Source organism: Calliphora vicina, chromosome 1 (genome assembly GCF_958450345.1).
Source record: "Calliphora vicina chromosome 1, idCalVici1.1, whole genome shotgun sequence".
Classification (NCBI taxonomy): domain Eukaryota; kingdom Metazoa; phylum Arthropoda; class Insecta; order Diptera; family Calliphoridae; genus Calliphora; species Calliphora vicina.
This window is the reverse complement of record NC_088780.1, coordinates 119,094,592-119,111,836: the sequence shown is the minus strand read 5'-3', so window position 1 is coordinate 119,111,836 and position 17,245 is coordinate 119,094,592. Positions and strand designations below refer to the sequence as shown.

Below are 17,245 nucleotides of genomic sequence, written 5' to 3'. Positions count from 1 at the left end.
TAAGTAAGTAGTTAGAAATAACAATTGTATCTAACTTAGACTGACTTTTCTTCCATCAAAATCCAAAAAACAAAGCGGAAATATGCCCACAAATGTATTTGACTTTAATTTGTTTTTTCTGCTTAAAATGTTATTTATTTTGATGTTACTAAGGTAGTAGGTTAATTTAAAACATCTTCTTGTACATTATTACATCCAAAGACAGATGAATTTATAAACCGAGATGAATAGAATACCCAAACAATAAAGTACACTATATTAACCCTCCGTTAGTCGCAATCATTTTCAATCGAGACTAGTCGCAATGTATCAAATTTATATCAGTAAAAGAAAGGCGCGTTTGAAAATAATCTCTTCACTTTTTATTTCGAAAACATAAAAATAAAATTAAATTCAAATTAAAAGAATAATACAAATAAAATTGCAGTAAAAATATAATTTTATCAAAAAATAGAATAAAACTTAGGGTGTTTAAAAAAAATTACAAAAAAAAAATTTTTGCCTGTATCAACTAGATCAGTTGCGAGTAACGGAGGGTTAAATATATGTAATTTGTCATAGATCAAACTTTATTTAAATATTGAATTATGATTTAGCTTTCAGCTTGCAATTTTGAAAATAATTCAATTAAATTTTCTAACAGACTTGATTTCCTTCAAGAACAAATCTATTGGAATTTCCATATATTTTCCGATAAAATAGTGATTTATAAATGGTTTTGATTTTACAGTTATAAAGAATTTTCAGTTCAAAATGAAATTTTTCAATTTTCGAAATTTATTGAAAACCCCAAGAATGTTTTTTATACAATATTTTTTGCAATATTTACCATAATCGAAGAGCTGCGAACAATTTGTTTTGATAAATAATTCAGAACAGATTGTGGACTGTTTTGTAAAGGTTTTAATTTTTTGATTCTATCTAAAACATAAAAACTAGGCGCTAGTCCAATAACAAAAAATGTATTAAGTTATCATCCAGAAAAATGAAAATATGATACACTTTCGTTACAAACTTAAATTAGATTATATTTAGCATAAAACTATTTTGTCAGTACTATGATAAGTTATGGTATATAAAATGACTACCCTCGAATATGCGGTCAACGGTTTTAACGAATTTTGATCCAAAACTTTTTACCGGTTCAACGATTTTTGGCAACATAATTGTACCTTTCTAGATTCCTCGCTTAGTACCTATCGCGATTTAATTATTGTTGGATGTACATGCTGTTCTATAATTATTAAAGAGTAAAAATCAAATAAGTTTTTGTAAATATAAATCCCTCTATTAAATTCTGTAAAGAATGATCACAACTGTCATTATATAATAGAAGACTTAACATAAGAAAACAAAAAAACTTTGCCGAATTGTCATCTCCGATTATAAAAAAATTTACCACAGTTATTACGTATTGCAAGTGTTTATCGACTCGACCTTTTGACTCGACATCCTTTCCGGTCCAAAAATATGACGTTTTGAAAATTTGAAAAAAAGTTTAAGTTTCAATAATTTTTTTTGGCAAATATCAAAATGGAACTATAAAGAAACATGGTGTTATTTTTCGCGGTTGTTAAAAAAGTTCCCGCATAAATCGTAACGAAGTTAGAAATACACAATTTTTTGTGTATCGAAATCTTTTGGAAATAATTCTGGCATTTCTAAACGGCTTATCCGATCAGGATGAAATTTGACATGGGCGTACCCAAGTATTCGAGTTTATGTTATTAAAATGGACCCTACAAATGCTCCAGCGACGGCGCTATTTTTAAATTTTATTTTTTAATTTAAAAAAAATTTGCAAACTAAATTTTATAAATTTTTTTCTTGCAAAAAACTAAATTCGGGGTAAAAAATATTTTTTGATCCATTGTATGTAATTTCGTGCGAAATGCTGTCAAACTACATATAAAATATTTGGAATGAAATATATGCGAAATAATTTCGCAAAAGCAGTACTCTGCTTTAATTGTGGAAAACATGTGAAATACATCAGGCAACATTATGTTTCCACACGAAATAACATATGCAGCACTTCTTTCGCACGAAATTAAAACTAACAGCTAGCTGTCAAACAGCATATACAATTTTTCGCATGAAAAAACCATAATTTTTCGCAAATATGAGCAGAGTACTAGGCTTAAGTCTTAGGTCTTTAAAATATAATGAAGTAAAAACAAAAAGTTTTTACTTTACAATTTCACATTATGTGCTTTAAACATAAACAATATACTTATCTATTAAAAAGAAATGTTGGAATATTTTACAGAATTGATTTGATTGATGAGGTTTTTGTTCGCAAATAAACGGAAAATAGATTTTCGGAGAAAAATATAAATTTCGTCCCATATTTCAAGTAACAAACAGCTCGTTTTTAAAATTCATTTTTTTATTTTCATATTAAACAAAAATAGTTTTCGTTTCATTTTATATAATACTTAATTTTAATTAATCGAATTATAATAGAATAGAAATAATTTACATTCAATTTCAAATGGAATAAACATTAATAAGACATGAGAGAATGTTTCATCTTTGACAATTCAGCAAATTTCACAAAATTCCCCCTAATGATTTCGAAATTCATGGTAGTGAGTGAAATGTGTTTCTCTAAAAGAATGAACATGAAATTAAGGCACGTTGTTAAATCAGGTACAAGCATTGTATATGTAGTCCTGATTTATTGTTACTATTTCTAATAAGTGTAACCACCACCGGATGAATAACCTTGGGGTATGGTTTCAGGTATTTTACTGGGAGCAGAGTATGCGTAACCATCGCTGCCACCATTGCCACCATTACCACCATTGCCACCATAGCCACCATTGCCGCCATTGCCACCATTGCCGCCATTACCAGTTGCAGGAGCACCGTAAGACGAAGAAGGAGCTGAGGGAGCGTGGTACGATGAAGCTGGTCCTGAAGGGGCACCATAACTAGAGGACGGTGCACTGTATCCATTTGATGAACCTCCTTGTTGGGAAGGTGCACCGTATGATGAGCTAGGAGCTGATGGGCCGTTGTAACTTGATGCGGGAGCAGTGGGGGCACCATAACTCGATGACGGCTGTTGAGCTGGGGCATCGTAACTGGACGAAGGACCTGATGAGTAACCGGGAGCAGATTGTTGAGCTGGGGTATCATAACTAGAAGATGGACCACTGGGAGCTCCATAACTAGATGCTGGAGCTTGAGGAGCGGGAGCATCGTAACTAGAAGATGCGGGGGCGCCGTAACTTGATGAAGGTGCTTGAGCTGCTGGAGCACCGTAACTGGATGATGGCGCTTGAGCTGCTGGAGCACCGTAACTGGATGATGGAGCAGGGGCACCATAACTGGAGGATGGAGTTTGAGCAGCTGGGGCACCGTAACTGGATGATGGAGCAGGGGCACCATAACTGGAAGATGGAGCTTGAGCAGCAGGGGCACCGTACGAGGATGAGGGAGCAGGGGCACCGTAACTGGAAGAAGGAGCTTGAGCAGCAGGTGCTCCGTAACTGGATGATGGAGCAGGTGCACCGTAGCTGGATGATGGAGCTTGGGCGGCAGGAGCACCGTAACTTGATGAAGGAGCTTGAGCAGCAGGGGCACCGTAACTCGATGCAGGAGCACCGTAACTGGATGATGGAGCTTGAGCTGCTGGAGCACCGTAACTGGATGATGGGGCTTGAGCAGCAGGTGCTCCATAACTAGATGATGGGGCTTGTGCAGCAGGTGCTCCGTAACTGGACGACGGCGCTTGAGCAGCAGGAGCACCATAACCAGATGATGGAGCTTGAGCTGCAGGAGCACCGTAACTGGATGACGGGGCTTGAGCTGCAGGGGCACCGTAACTAGACGACGGTGCTTGAGCAGCAGGTGCACCGTAACTAGATGACGGGGCTTGAGCAGCAGGAGCACCATAACTAGATGACGGGGCTTGAGCAGCAGGAGCCCCATAACTAGAAGACGGGGCTTGTGCAGCAGGAGCACCATAACCGGATGATGGTGCCTGAGCCGCAGGAGCACCGTAACTTGATGCTGGAGCTTGAGCGGGGGCACCATAACTAGATGATGGGGCTTCAGCAGCAGGTGCTCCGTAACTAGATGATGGTGCTTGTGCAGCTGGAGCTCCGTAGCTGGAAGAAGGCGCTTGAGCAGCAGGAGCACCATAACTTGATGATGGTGCTGAAGGAGCTCCATAACTAGATGAAGGAGCTTGTGCAGCAGGAGCACCGTAGCTAGATGAGGGTTCTTGAGCTGATGGAGCTCCGTAACTAGATGAAGGAGCTGATGGTGCTCCATAGCTTGATGATGGTGCTTTGGCTGGAGTTCCATAGCTAGTAGATGGTGGTTGAATAGGATGGAAACCGTTGGATGATCCTTGAGAAGGAGCGCCATAGCTTGAAGAAGGAGCCTTAGCTGGAGCACCATAACCGTTGGATGGAGCTTTGGCAGGAGCTCCGTAACTAGAAGAGGGTGTCTTCGCAGGAGCACCGTAACTTGAAGAGGGAGCCTTTGCAGGAGCACCGTAGCTGCTAGAAGGTGGAGCTTCATCAGATGGGGCACCGTAACTAGAAGATGGAGCAGGGGCACCATAACTGGATGCAGGAGCAGAAGGAGCACCATAACTAGAAGAGGGAGCCTTTGCGGGAGCACCATATCCGTTAGATGGCGGTGCAGGTGCACCATAGCTGGAAGAGGGAGCCTTGGCGGGAGCACCATAGCTGTTAGATGGCGCTGAAGGTGCACCATAGCTAGAAGAGGGAGCCTTAGCAGGAGCGCCATAACTTGAAGGTGGAGTTTTAGATGGTGCTCCGTAACTCGAAGATGGAGATTTTGAAGGTGCACCATAGCTGGAAGAAGGTCTAGATGGAGCACCATAGCTTGAAGATGGAGTTTTGGATGATTTTGGAGGACCATAACTAGAAGATGGGCCACGTCCGTAACCTGATTGTTTTGGTGGACCATATCCATTAGATGGACGACCACCATAGCCGTTAGAAGGGCGACGAGAACCATTCTTTTTTGGGGGGCCATAGTTTGAGCTGGGTCGACTAGGGGGGCCGTAACTAGAAGATGGGCTTCTTGGAGGATGACCATAGGATTTTGAAGGAGCGGCTGGTGCACTTGCATAAGGGCCTCCCGATGGAGCACTAGGAGCATAACTATTAGAAGCGGGGCCTGAAGCGGGAGGCAGATATGAATTTGAAGATGAACTATACGAACCGCCACCATTACCGCCTCCATTACCACCACCCTTGTGACCTGAGGATGGTGGTAAATAACCATTGACTATAGGTGCTTCACGTTTTGCGGCTTCACCGCTTAGTGAAAACAAAGCAACGCATAAAAGCTGTAATTAAAATTAAGAAAAATTAGTTAAAATTCCACCAAAAAAATACATGGTTGTGTGTTTTTCTTTTCAACAATGCACAACCAAGATTCATAACACTTACCGTAGCTGTGGTGGTAAATAATTTCATAATGATTTCAATTAGATTAGACTACAACCAAAATTAGAGCCACAATTTCTTCTACTCTGAACTGCAATTAGACATAAAATATGTATGAAATGCAAACGAATTATTAGTTAAAAATCCATAAAGTGTTGAAATGTATAAGGTTTGTATTTACAAACTTACTTATGTGTAGATATGTGTTTAAAATAAAATTTAATTATAAATTTAAATGAAGTATAAAAACAACAAAACAAAATAGATAATTAACAGCAAAATGTGGCATATACGCAAATAAGACGGTGAGATGATATCGCAAGAGAAAAACTAAAGTGAAGAACAACGAAAACCAAATATGTATGTATTTAGTACACTGAGATTAAACAGATGAGTAGTAGATTGTAGATACTCCTTCGAGACTATAATATAAGTAGTGTCTACAATCTATCTTATGTGCCAATCTATTCTAGACATATTTATATTATAAATGAGATGAGAAAATTTTTGTTACTAAACATTATTTGACTCATATTTAATGCTGGCTTTCTCCCAGTGTATTAAAAGCGTATGTAGTTGTATGCTCAAAACACAACACAACACATTTTACTTAATTTATTATAGTTTTACGCTATGTTTACCATCCAATCTTAACAAATCATCAACTTTAAAGTTTCATTTACAAGTACGTTCAAATCCAAAATAGATTTTCCATCTGTAACACGTAGACGCAAAGAAAACAAAAAACCAAAAGCTGAAGAAGCAGCAAAATAGATTATTACAAGATTATGTTTAAGCATAAAGCGAGGTCATCTTGGTAAGATTGTGTACAAAGACTTGCTGCGAACCATCATCGAACCAACCAACACTTTTTCAAACATTGTTTTGCGAATGACATATTGCGTATCTTGGGAAAACAATGCAAATGAGTTAAACAAAAAAAAGTAACATTTATGTTGTAAGTAAATAAAATGTTATGGATTTTTAATTGACGTTTAAATGATTTAAAACTTCCCCATTAAAGAAATTCAAGAGTAATTAGATGTTTCTTGTTTTGTTTTTTTATTTTATTTTATTTTCAATTTCTAAGAGATTAATTTGCAACAAGTTGTAAAACGCTTGTAATTAAAAATGAGTACATATTTTATTTCTAATTCACTGGATATAATGTGTTTGCTTATGTGTGGAAATGTACTACTGACTTCATTTATTAATAAGTTTTCCTAATTAGATTAATTTTAATACAAAACACTTTCCTCATACAGAAAATTATTATAATGAACTCTTAAAGTGTCTTTTTCCTAGGAGGTATAACGTTTATGTGGATACTTCTCTAAATCGAATTATACATTGAGTAAAATTAAAAACCCCTTAAAATACAATAGTGTCAAATACACTTATACACTTTTTTTATGTTTTTAAAAAGTTTTTTTTTTTATTGTAAATTTTTTTAAACACCCTAAATTTTAAGCAATTTTTTTATAAAATTATATTTTGACTGCATTTTTTTTTGTATTGCTCTTTTAAATACATTGCATTTAATATTGTTTTTATGTTTTCGAAACAAAAAGTGAAGAGATTTTTTTCAAACGCGCCTTTTTTATTGATATCAATTTGATATATTGAGACTAGACTCGATTGAAAATTATTGCGACTAACGGAGGGTTAATGTCAGCACCAAATTTACAGTTTTCGTAAAAAATTCATTAATTTACGTTATTCAATTCTAATTCTTTAAATTTATTTATAGAAAACCTATTTCTGAATACAGCTTTTCGTCTTCTTATTCGATTTTTTACGTTTAAAATACATAATACATTCACAAACAAAAAGTGTATTTAATACAAGAAATACGATACAGACTGTTGTGAATTAAGCAATACTTTTTAATAAGTTATGCATAAAAATAAAATTCTGAAACAGGAGTTAATCGATTTGACAAATGACTCATTCATATGTGTTTATGAATGTAATTTAATTTTTCCACATGAGAAATTTATACATACAGTAAATTGTCATATGCAATTGTTTTTTGCAATTAAAAAAAATTAATTTTCAAAGCATGTGTTTTGCTAATACAACAAAAATATAAACAAAGACCAGTTATGTCAGACGCAATTATACACATACCTATTATGAATCGTTTCCCAACAGTTCTGGTGACTATACTCGAAGAAATTATTTTAACTACCGTTACTGGCCCTTTAACATGTGCTTAACCTACGAAGAATTTATATATTGCCAAGTCAAATACTGATTACTTACAAGCTCCACGGCTAGTTAAGTATGCACGTGTCCGAGGAGGAATCCAATTTACTCCTAATTGTCAATTTAACGCCGTTAAATTTGTTCATGTAACTAAGTCTTTGGAAAAAAACTTTTGAGGAGTTCAGGAACAATATTAAACGATGCTAAAGATTAAATATTACACAGAAATTAATAAGATTTTTTTTACACATTCGAAATTGAATAAATATGTTCGCGTGTCCAGGAATTCATGCGATGAATTTAGGGAGTCTGTTATTATAATTTTCTTGATTTTAAGTTTAAATGGAGACTCTATGAAGTATTTATATTCCTCATCTATTTAGAATCTGGTAAAATATTGTCGGTTAAAATCTAACGGAACAAAATATAAGAAATCGATATATTAGATATATGTTCGAGAAGTTTGGTAATAAAAATCACTAAAATCGGTCTATAAATGGCTGAGTATGAGAAAAAACCATGTACTTTTGAAAATATTTGAGGCTTTGAAAGGTATTGGTTTTTGTATAAAAAAAATAGTTTTTAATATAAAACTAAAATCGATCCATATAGATAGGGAAGTTGATATAACGGTATCAACATTTCGAAGTCCGCATATAACTAAGAAATCAATATATCAGACATTTGTTCGAGAAGTTTGAGAATAAAAAGCACTAAAATCGGTTTTTCTTATGAGCGAAAAACCACGACTACCTCAATTTATTAAAATGTGTTTGGCTATATCTCTTTTATGTTCTGCACATAGACAATATGTGTATCAAAGGAAATGAATTTGTTTTTCTAATAAAAAAATTTAGTTTTAAATATAAAATCGTTTATCAAAAATCGTTTTTTTATCGATTTTAATATATTTATTGTCATTGAGTTTGCAAAAATTGCTTTTACTCTCCTCATCTTGCCTAAAAAAGAAGTTATTCTCATCTCAGTTGGAGAGTATACACGATATTGATATGAATTCTTTATACAAAATAACGCAAAAAAATATTTTTTTTCTTTCATGACATTCTCAAGCAGATACTCGATATGTGCTTTCTAGAATAATTGTGTTCTATTTTAGAATAATTGATGATATATTGAACAAAAATAAATATTAATATAGAAAGCCCCTAACTAACATTTTCCTTATTTGACAGGTGAAGGCAACAACTTAATAAAACTTAAAGCTGTGTAGTTGTGTTTTTTTTAACACAGATTTTTATGAAGGTCTTTAACCAATTTAATGTTATTACATTTTATTTTACATAATCAATGTATTAGGGGATTATCTATCGAAGTATGTAAAAAGCTAAATTTTGGGAAAAACCGAGTTAGGGTCTTTCTATATTAAGGTAACGATATATTGCCTGAGAAGCCTACACAATTAAATCTTTATATACAGATATATAGGCTTATATACTCACATGTACCAACAACATTTACACTTAACTATGTCTAGTATATTGTAGTAAATTTTAAACAAAAACTGCTTAAAGTATCTTTATATGGATGTGTATACAAGAGTAAATTGCGAGTATTCATAGCAAACTGAGAGCGCATTGAAATCACATTCGTATTATAGGAATGAGATTTTCTGTAAGTAACTTTGTAAATACATATGTATCTGCCTGCACCAGCCTTTGTATTTGTAACTGCATCCAACTATGTGTTGGTTGCAAGTTTCCTTATGCAAAATTGGATTTTATAGTAAGTTATTAAATTTTTTTTTATATTTTATATTTTTATCTTAATTCTTTTTTTATATTTTCCATTACATCTTCAGATACATATGGGCAATTCCACGAGAATGACTACCACGACCGAAAACCCAAAAACTCTTGAAATTTTTTTCAAGATGATTTCAATAGGAGAAAACACTAAAATATTACTATGTGTAATTATTAAGATCTTATTGCAACATTTTATTGGCATAACATAGTTTAAACTGACTATATTTAATTTATTAATTTAATTGGCATGTTTTAGGCCAAAATTGCGGTTAAAACTAAGTTGCGAATTAGCATATACATAGTATGAAAGGAATTTGACTCTGTTTATTTGCTATTATAAAAGTGTTTATTGAAACCGAATGTACATATATGTATTTTCCATTAATTTTTTTAGTTTTTGTATACATATACATACATATTTACAGAATATATATTGTTTTATTATAAGAGAAAAATCTGTCACGTACGATATTAAATTTTATTTATTATAAAATCATCCAAAGATTGTTTTTATTTAAATATGACGGATTGTAAAGGAAAAATATTTCGTTTAGTATAAGATATTAAAAGATTCGAAAATTTTGGCATAGTTCTACATGTACATACTTCAAAATGACTTCCGTTTTATATCACGTACAATATAACCATATTTCGCTCGATATTTTGGACAAAAATGTTTCGAAAGAACGTTTTTATTAATTTCAAATAAAGTACTCTCTGAATGGAACATAAATACCAAATTATTTTTCAGATACTCTTATTTTTGCAAAATCTATTCCACTCTATAGGCGTACAAATGTCACGTACGATGATATGGAATTGCCCATATGCATACATAGGTTTATGTGCATGTATATTTTTCTTTTTTTTATTTGCGGAATTTAATTATATTTTTACATAGATACTCATATTTGTTTTGAGTTGTAAGTTTGTATTTCAACATTTTTAATATTTTTTTTTTCAATGTTATTTCGAACACAGACCATAACCTATGGATGTTGTGATGCAAAATGATATGATATGATTTAATATGATTTGTACGTTCATACGTATGAATCTACATCGATACAATTGATAGAAACATACACTTGTTAGGATTTGTAATAAGACCAAGACAGATAGACAAACTGACTATTTGTCTGTCAGATTTATTTTACACTTTTTTTCTTTCTTTATCTATTTTGAGTCATGTAATAAGCATGAGTTAATCATATTGGCTGTGCTGATGTTGAGCATCATCTTCTCATCGTCATCACCAACAGCATCCCCAACATTTTATTTTCCACCAAAAAAGTTTTTCGCTAAATTTTCTGATTTCATGTTAGCGAGGCTGATGCAAGTCTTTGTTTTATGATATTTTGTTTTTATTCCTTTTCGTTAATATGGCGAAACGAATTTATTTAGTTTGCAAAATTAAATAACGTTTTTAAGCAAAGAGTGTGGAAATTTGAAAAAATAATAAAATGTTTCCTTTTAAACGAAATATTTTTTAATGAAATAAATTTAACAAATTTATTAAAAAAAAAATGGAAATTCACTAATTTCAAATCGGTTGCAAAACAATAAAATTAAAAAAAACTCTAAGTTAAAATAATATTTGGAATCTGTAAACGAATTTGCTCTAATTTTCAACATTTGGTTATTAGTTGACGGAGACTACTTAGGCCATAAGAAATATACCAATTTAATAAGAACGTTTCTTTAAGAAAAGCAGTAGAATGGTTTCAATTTACGTTAAACATGGAGGCTAGTATCAATTAAATACCAATTCTCATAGAATTTGATTGAGTGATTTATGTTTTAATAAATCTTATTTATGTCGAATTCCATCTGAATATCGTCATTTATATGAGACATATGAGAGTTAAACTGATGTATATTGAATTTTATTCAAATACTAACATTTAAAGCAAATGTATGAGTATTAAAAAGATGGAGTATCCTTGTATACTAGGGTCAATTGGGAACAGATTTGCTTCTAATTTTATAAAACTAGTTTTTATCGAATTTTATACTGATACCCACATTTAAAAAAGATTTATGAGTGTTAAGTAATTAGAGAGTGAACCGATTAAGGCAAATGTTGTAAATTTCATTAAATTATCTTGAAATTTGCAAAATTAGGTTCGATTACAAGTATTTGTTTGATAATTTCAAATAAAAATCATTGGACGTAAGGCCAAACTAACTGTGTTAGGGACCAATGATTTTTGTTTGAAATTATCACCTTGTGAACTAGTTCTATGTAAGGGTTACGGAGCAGTGCCACATTCTTGGAACGGTTCTGAAACCTGTTCTATGACGAATGATTTTTACTTGAAATTACATGTAGGTACACATGCAGACCTGAAGAAGGATTTAGCGGTCCATAAAATACATTTCACTCAATACATGTGTCTGCAAAAATACACTTTTCATTGTATTCTTCTATAATTATTACAACTGAACTCAAGCTATTTGACAATTCTTAATTTTACAATTTTTGTTAAAGTCGTGCTCCTTTTATATGATGCCAAAACCTGGAATATTCCGCCAAAATATTTTGGATATCATACTATAACATGGCAAACTTTATTTATTAATATTTCAATAATATTAAAGTAAGAACAAAGAACTGTTAAATCTTAGATAAAATTTTTAACATTAATCATATACATTTATTTAAACAGTTCTTCTTCGTTTTTCGTAAAAATATTGAAATGTTGGTTACTCCTTTTTGCAATTTATGTGACGATATGCAGATTTAACAATGTAATTTCATAATTTTTTTTTTATTTATTTAAAGAAAAATATTTAAATTTTTACAATAAAGTTTTATTTCTTTTACTTATAGATTTTTTTAAATAAACTTTGGATAATTGTTTATTAACGAGACTCTTTTTAAATTTCAAATCCTTTAAGTTATTAAACCGGCAGTCGATATTTTTAAAATAAAATTTTTTATTAGAACTTTTGAAAATGTAAATAACTCAACTGAATTATTTTATTTATTTTTTTTTGATATTTTTATTTTGAAATTATTACTTTTCACTACATTTTACAAATATATGGTTGAAGTTTTATTTGTGTTATTCAATATCCGTAAAATTAGTTTTATAGATTACAGTTCCAAAATTTTGTTTTTAAACTTGTTTTAATAAAAAAATATTTATCTACATATATATCACTTTATTTTTATTCGTTGGTCACCAGGACCATTAATGATTTTCAACTTTATTTTATTAGAGTCATTATTTTGTTTTAATTTTGTATTGCATGATTTAGTTTTTTATTGTTTTTTTTTGTATTTTATTTTTACTCTCTATTATGAAAAAAAAAATAACACTAACCCAATTCTTCTTAGTTTTATTATTTAAGAAAAAGGAGTCCTCAATACTTTATATTATTATTCCAAAATGTGTTGATGTTTTAAATGTGTTTATTCCGATAGCTGAATGTAAACTATGATTTCTATTGAGCCTCTACATTGGTTTTTATACTAAAATGTAACGATTTTTTCACATAAAGGCAAATACAACAATAAACATGCTGTGGAAAAAATGCAATTCAAAATTTAAAGCGAAACAACGTCAGTTACAAATTTGAAAAAGAAGCAATAAAAAAAAACGAAAACATCGCAAACTTTGTGTCTACAAGTTTCTTTTTGTGTTTAATTTTCTTAATTTTGTTTTCATTTTGGTTGGTGTTTCGGTTTCATGCTCATGCTCATCTTCATTGACTGAAGAAGTTGTTTGAAACAGCAGCAATCTATTACAATTTATTTCTAATGTTTTTTTTTTGATCATTCGATGTTGTTACGATTTTTATGTAATACAATAATAACATACATACATGCGATTACAACTACCATTGCATGTTTAAAAATAAAAATAATCGCAATGTAAACAAACCGAAGAGCATTCGTTGTTTTTTTTGATTTTCAGTTGTACGATCCATTCATTATTCATTCATTCATTCACCAGCACTGATTCAGCAGCAGTGGTTTGTCATAATTAAATGTTTGGGGTGCTGCGCATGCGCTCAAATGTAAATATGTAGTCTGTTAATTTAGTGTATTGTTGGATCTAGGTGATATTATTTCACAGAACTGGATGATTGTTAGACCTTTTCCATTCGTAATCGGTTGTTGATGATTACTGGAAATTAGAGATGAGCGATATTTCCATACCTGTGTTCCATACAGTTACTGAATATTGCAAGTAACAGGTACATTTAAGTCGTTTTTTATATTTTTTAACAAACTGTTAAATTATGTTATTTTATATTTTTCAACATTTACTGGTAATGTTTTAGAAAAATCACTGGAGCAACTGTAGTAACAGGTACTTTTAATATCGTTCTTTCACATTTTTCAACATATGTACCGTTAAATGTCGTTCTTTTATATGCCTAAAAATAGGCGCATAATTTTATTTATCTCCAACACAGTGTATAAAATAAAATGTTAAGCCATATCAGTTAATTCTCTTAAAATTTTGTTGCATTTGCTTAATTCTGTTATTTTCATATTAAAAAAAAAACGTTTTTAAATTAGAAAATTTTAGTTTTTGGTTAACATACGAGCAGATTTATAATTGTTATTTTGCTTAAAATATACAAAACGTGATCACTTTTAAACAGTGATTTATAAATCACGTTCACTGAGACCGACGTTCTTCAAAAATCACGGGATCGCTCATCTCTACTGGAAATACATATGTATATAACAACTGCTTTCTATCATGGCTTGTAATATCACCAGTGTATAAATATACCAAAGGTTACAAACATATGTATTAAGTTATTTTTAAAATCGTTGAAAAATAAGTTATTCTCCTATAATTTACTCACTTATTTGTTTACGATGATTCATATCTTAAGTGCTTAAATATTATTTAACATTTTTACAAAGTTAGATCATTTGAAGTTTATTATTACATATAATGTGATATTAACACGATCACATTTTACGATACATGAGACAGTATCATATTAAATTGTGTTTTTACAGCTTCAACATAATAATTTTTAAATTTTTCAAAAAACAATTTTACAAGCGGATTGGATTTTATTTTTTCACTACCATTTTTAGCCAAAATTAGTAATACATTTTGTCAATATTTATATATAAGTCAATATAATACAATTTTTAAATCCCAATTCAATAGTTTATTATAAATGTTAAATTTAGTTTTAAGTCTATATAAGGATTTTTTGTATCCATAGACTAATTGAATTAATTAAATAAATAAATTAGCGTTATTCAAATCATATTTCATTTTTTAATTGAACATATATTTGTAGGAGTCGTCAGGATATACGGATGTTCTCATAGATAATAATAATACTTGTAATATAATTTGTTATTGGCCAAATGCCTACATACTAGGGCATTCAAATTATTCTATTTTTCTATTGTTCGAATAAAACGAATAATTCGAATAAGAGATTTTAACTTCTTCGAATAATTCGACCACACGTTTAAAATTAATCGAATTATTCGAATTTTTTTTTTAAAGTAAAGAATGGAGTTTTGATGTAGGTTTTTTAATATTTTATTGTTAAAGAAAAACAAAACATAACGTTGAAGTTAACAGTTCAAGTATTGATAATGTTAAAAAACATTTGAAAACTAAGTCCATGAATTAATTTTCATCAGAAATATTTTTATTAGATTCCCTCCCGAACAATCTACACAAGAATTGAGCTAGTTGGACATGATCCTGAATTCAAGTATGAATTATTAATAACAAATTATATTATACCCTTAGCTCTATTTACGTTGCCGCATCTTGGCTAATATGAAGTTTGACAGTGCATGATTGACACATTTATAAACACGCAAAAAGTTTATTACCACGTTAGACAAAGATGTCCAACGATGTTTAACATTCGTAACATTCAACGTAATCATTATAAATGTCATCCTCAATATCACTTTCGACGACCGTTTGAAAATCACATTCGCCATCACTTTCAACACCACTTTAATCTAAGATAATATTTTTATTATTAATTGCGATTCCTCAAATTTTTCACCAGTATATGTTCACACCACGGCCACCCCGTCATGTTTAGATCCTAAAATTTCTGTATCGAAATCAATTCCAAAATCATTCAGCCTTTTTTTTTACTAAATAACAAATATTTTATTCCGTACCTTTTATTTTAATTAGTTCTTGTCCTAAATTAAACATTTTGAAAGGCTTGTTTTTCGAATTGTAATTCTCTAGTGATCGTAATACTCCCTTTATTTTTAATTATTTGTCGAATTTCAGAAAGTGATTATTACATATTTAAATTTGGAATTTTGAAAAATTTTAATATTCGATTATTCTACATAAAATTATTCGGATTATTCGTTATTCGAAAATAGTAATTTTTAAGTTGTTAAAAATAATTATTCGTAAGAAATTATTCGATTAATCGAACGATCATTATTCGAATGAATACTCTACTACATACATATATTACAAATGAATAAATAAAAATAAATAAAATCCAAATTTACATACATATATATTTCAATTTGCATTTTCTTAATACAATATTAATTTCTATTTCTCAATTTCAATTATTTTTTTCTCAATATTAAAACTGGGCCGTGCTATATGTCTATAAAAATTATTGAATGGATCCATTCTACTTCTCTAAACCCTTTGAAGTTAAGAAATGGATAAGTTTACACTAAAGATGCATTTCACATTGGTCAAATATTTGACGAAAAAAACATAACCACTATTTTTGGAAAATTGAAATTGACATGTGATGTTATCTCAATTAAATCTTGTTTAATTAAATAAATATTTTTCCAAAGAACACATTTTCATCAAATATTCCAACAATGTGAACATTTTTTATTGAAATTCTGCAGTTTTCAATTCTAGAATGGGTGTAATCTAGGATTCTATATTTTTGCTGAAAAATTTCGAAAAGTCAAAATCGACTTTTTCCCAAAAAAGTCGAAAAAAATTTATATTTTAATTTTTAATTATAAATAGTTCTCATCAACAAATATAGCAATCATATATTTTTTACATTAAATTAAATTACATAAAAACTAAATTACGAATAACTTACAAAAGATTTCAGAGCAATATCCAAAAATAAACCATTTTCAATTTAAATATTCGAAAAATAGTTAAATTATTGCTGTTTTTTTGGGCGAAAAGGTGACTTAACTCTTTTTTAATTAAAAAAAAACTTTCTTTAAGAACATATAACAATTTTATGTTTTTCTGTAAGGTATCTTTACGGAGAACAATTTGGTATTAAAAAAAACATGTAAACGAAGGTACCCTACTTTAAACTCGAATGCTCCTTGGCTACGCCCACGTAAAATTTTATCCCGATCGGACCAGCCGTTTAGAAATGCCAGATTTATTTCCAAAAAATTTCGATTCGATGTGGACCGTTAAAATTTTTTGTAATTTAAATTAATTTGCTATATGTTTCATTTTATTTAGTTTATCTCGTGCACACATTTAACGGAAATGCGTAAATTGACTCAATAAACTTTAACGAGATTAATATTTATTACATTGTTGCAGTTTATTTTATTTAACTATTTTTTGTAGCTGTGATATTATTTCTAGTGCTTTAAAAATGTACACATTTCAAATAGTCATTTAACTTTAGCGAGAAATAATTAAATGACGTGATTTTAAAAATTTGATTTTTGTTATTGATTTATATTATTGCACATATTTTGTATAATTCTTTGTATTTGTTATCATTTACTATTTCTATTTACAATTATAGATATATATTATTATTTTTTTTTAATTAAGACATATTAAAATATGTATGTCAATGAAATCAAATTAAAATCATGGCATTGCTATAAGTATAAATACT

At 30.4% G+C, this 17,245-nt stretch overlaps 1 protein-coding gene across 1 annotated transcript; it reads right to left on the bottom strand.

Annotated features, from left to right (window-relative positions):
* Positions 1-2,695: 2,695 nt before the first annotated feature.
* Muc91C (Mucin 91C) lies at positions 2,696-5,465 on the bottom strand. Its single transcript, XM_065502379.1, has 2 exons — positions 5,439-5,465; positions 2,696-5,335 (listed from the first exon to the last, which is right to left on the bottom strand). The coding sequence occupies exons 1-2, from the start codon at positions 5,463-5,465 to the stop codon at positions 2,696-2,698; spliced, it is 2,667 nt and encodes an 888-aa protein (XP_065358451.1).
* Between the last annotated feature and the right edge of the window lie 11,780 nt (positions 5,466-17,245).

Excerpts from the sequence above, each read along its gene's own strand:
- Muc91C (XM_065502379.1), bottom strand. The coding sequence starts at position 5,465 with ATGAAATTATTTACCACCACAGCTACG. Across the intron at positions 5,336-5,438 it reads TATTTACCACCACAGCTACG|CTTTTATGCGTTGCTTTGTT; the intron begins GTAAGTGTTATG and ends TTTTAATTACAG.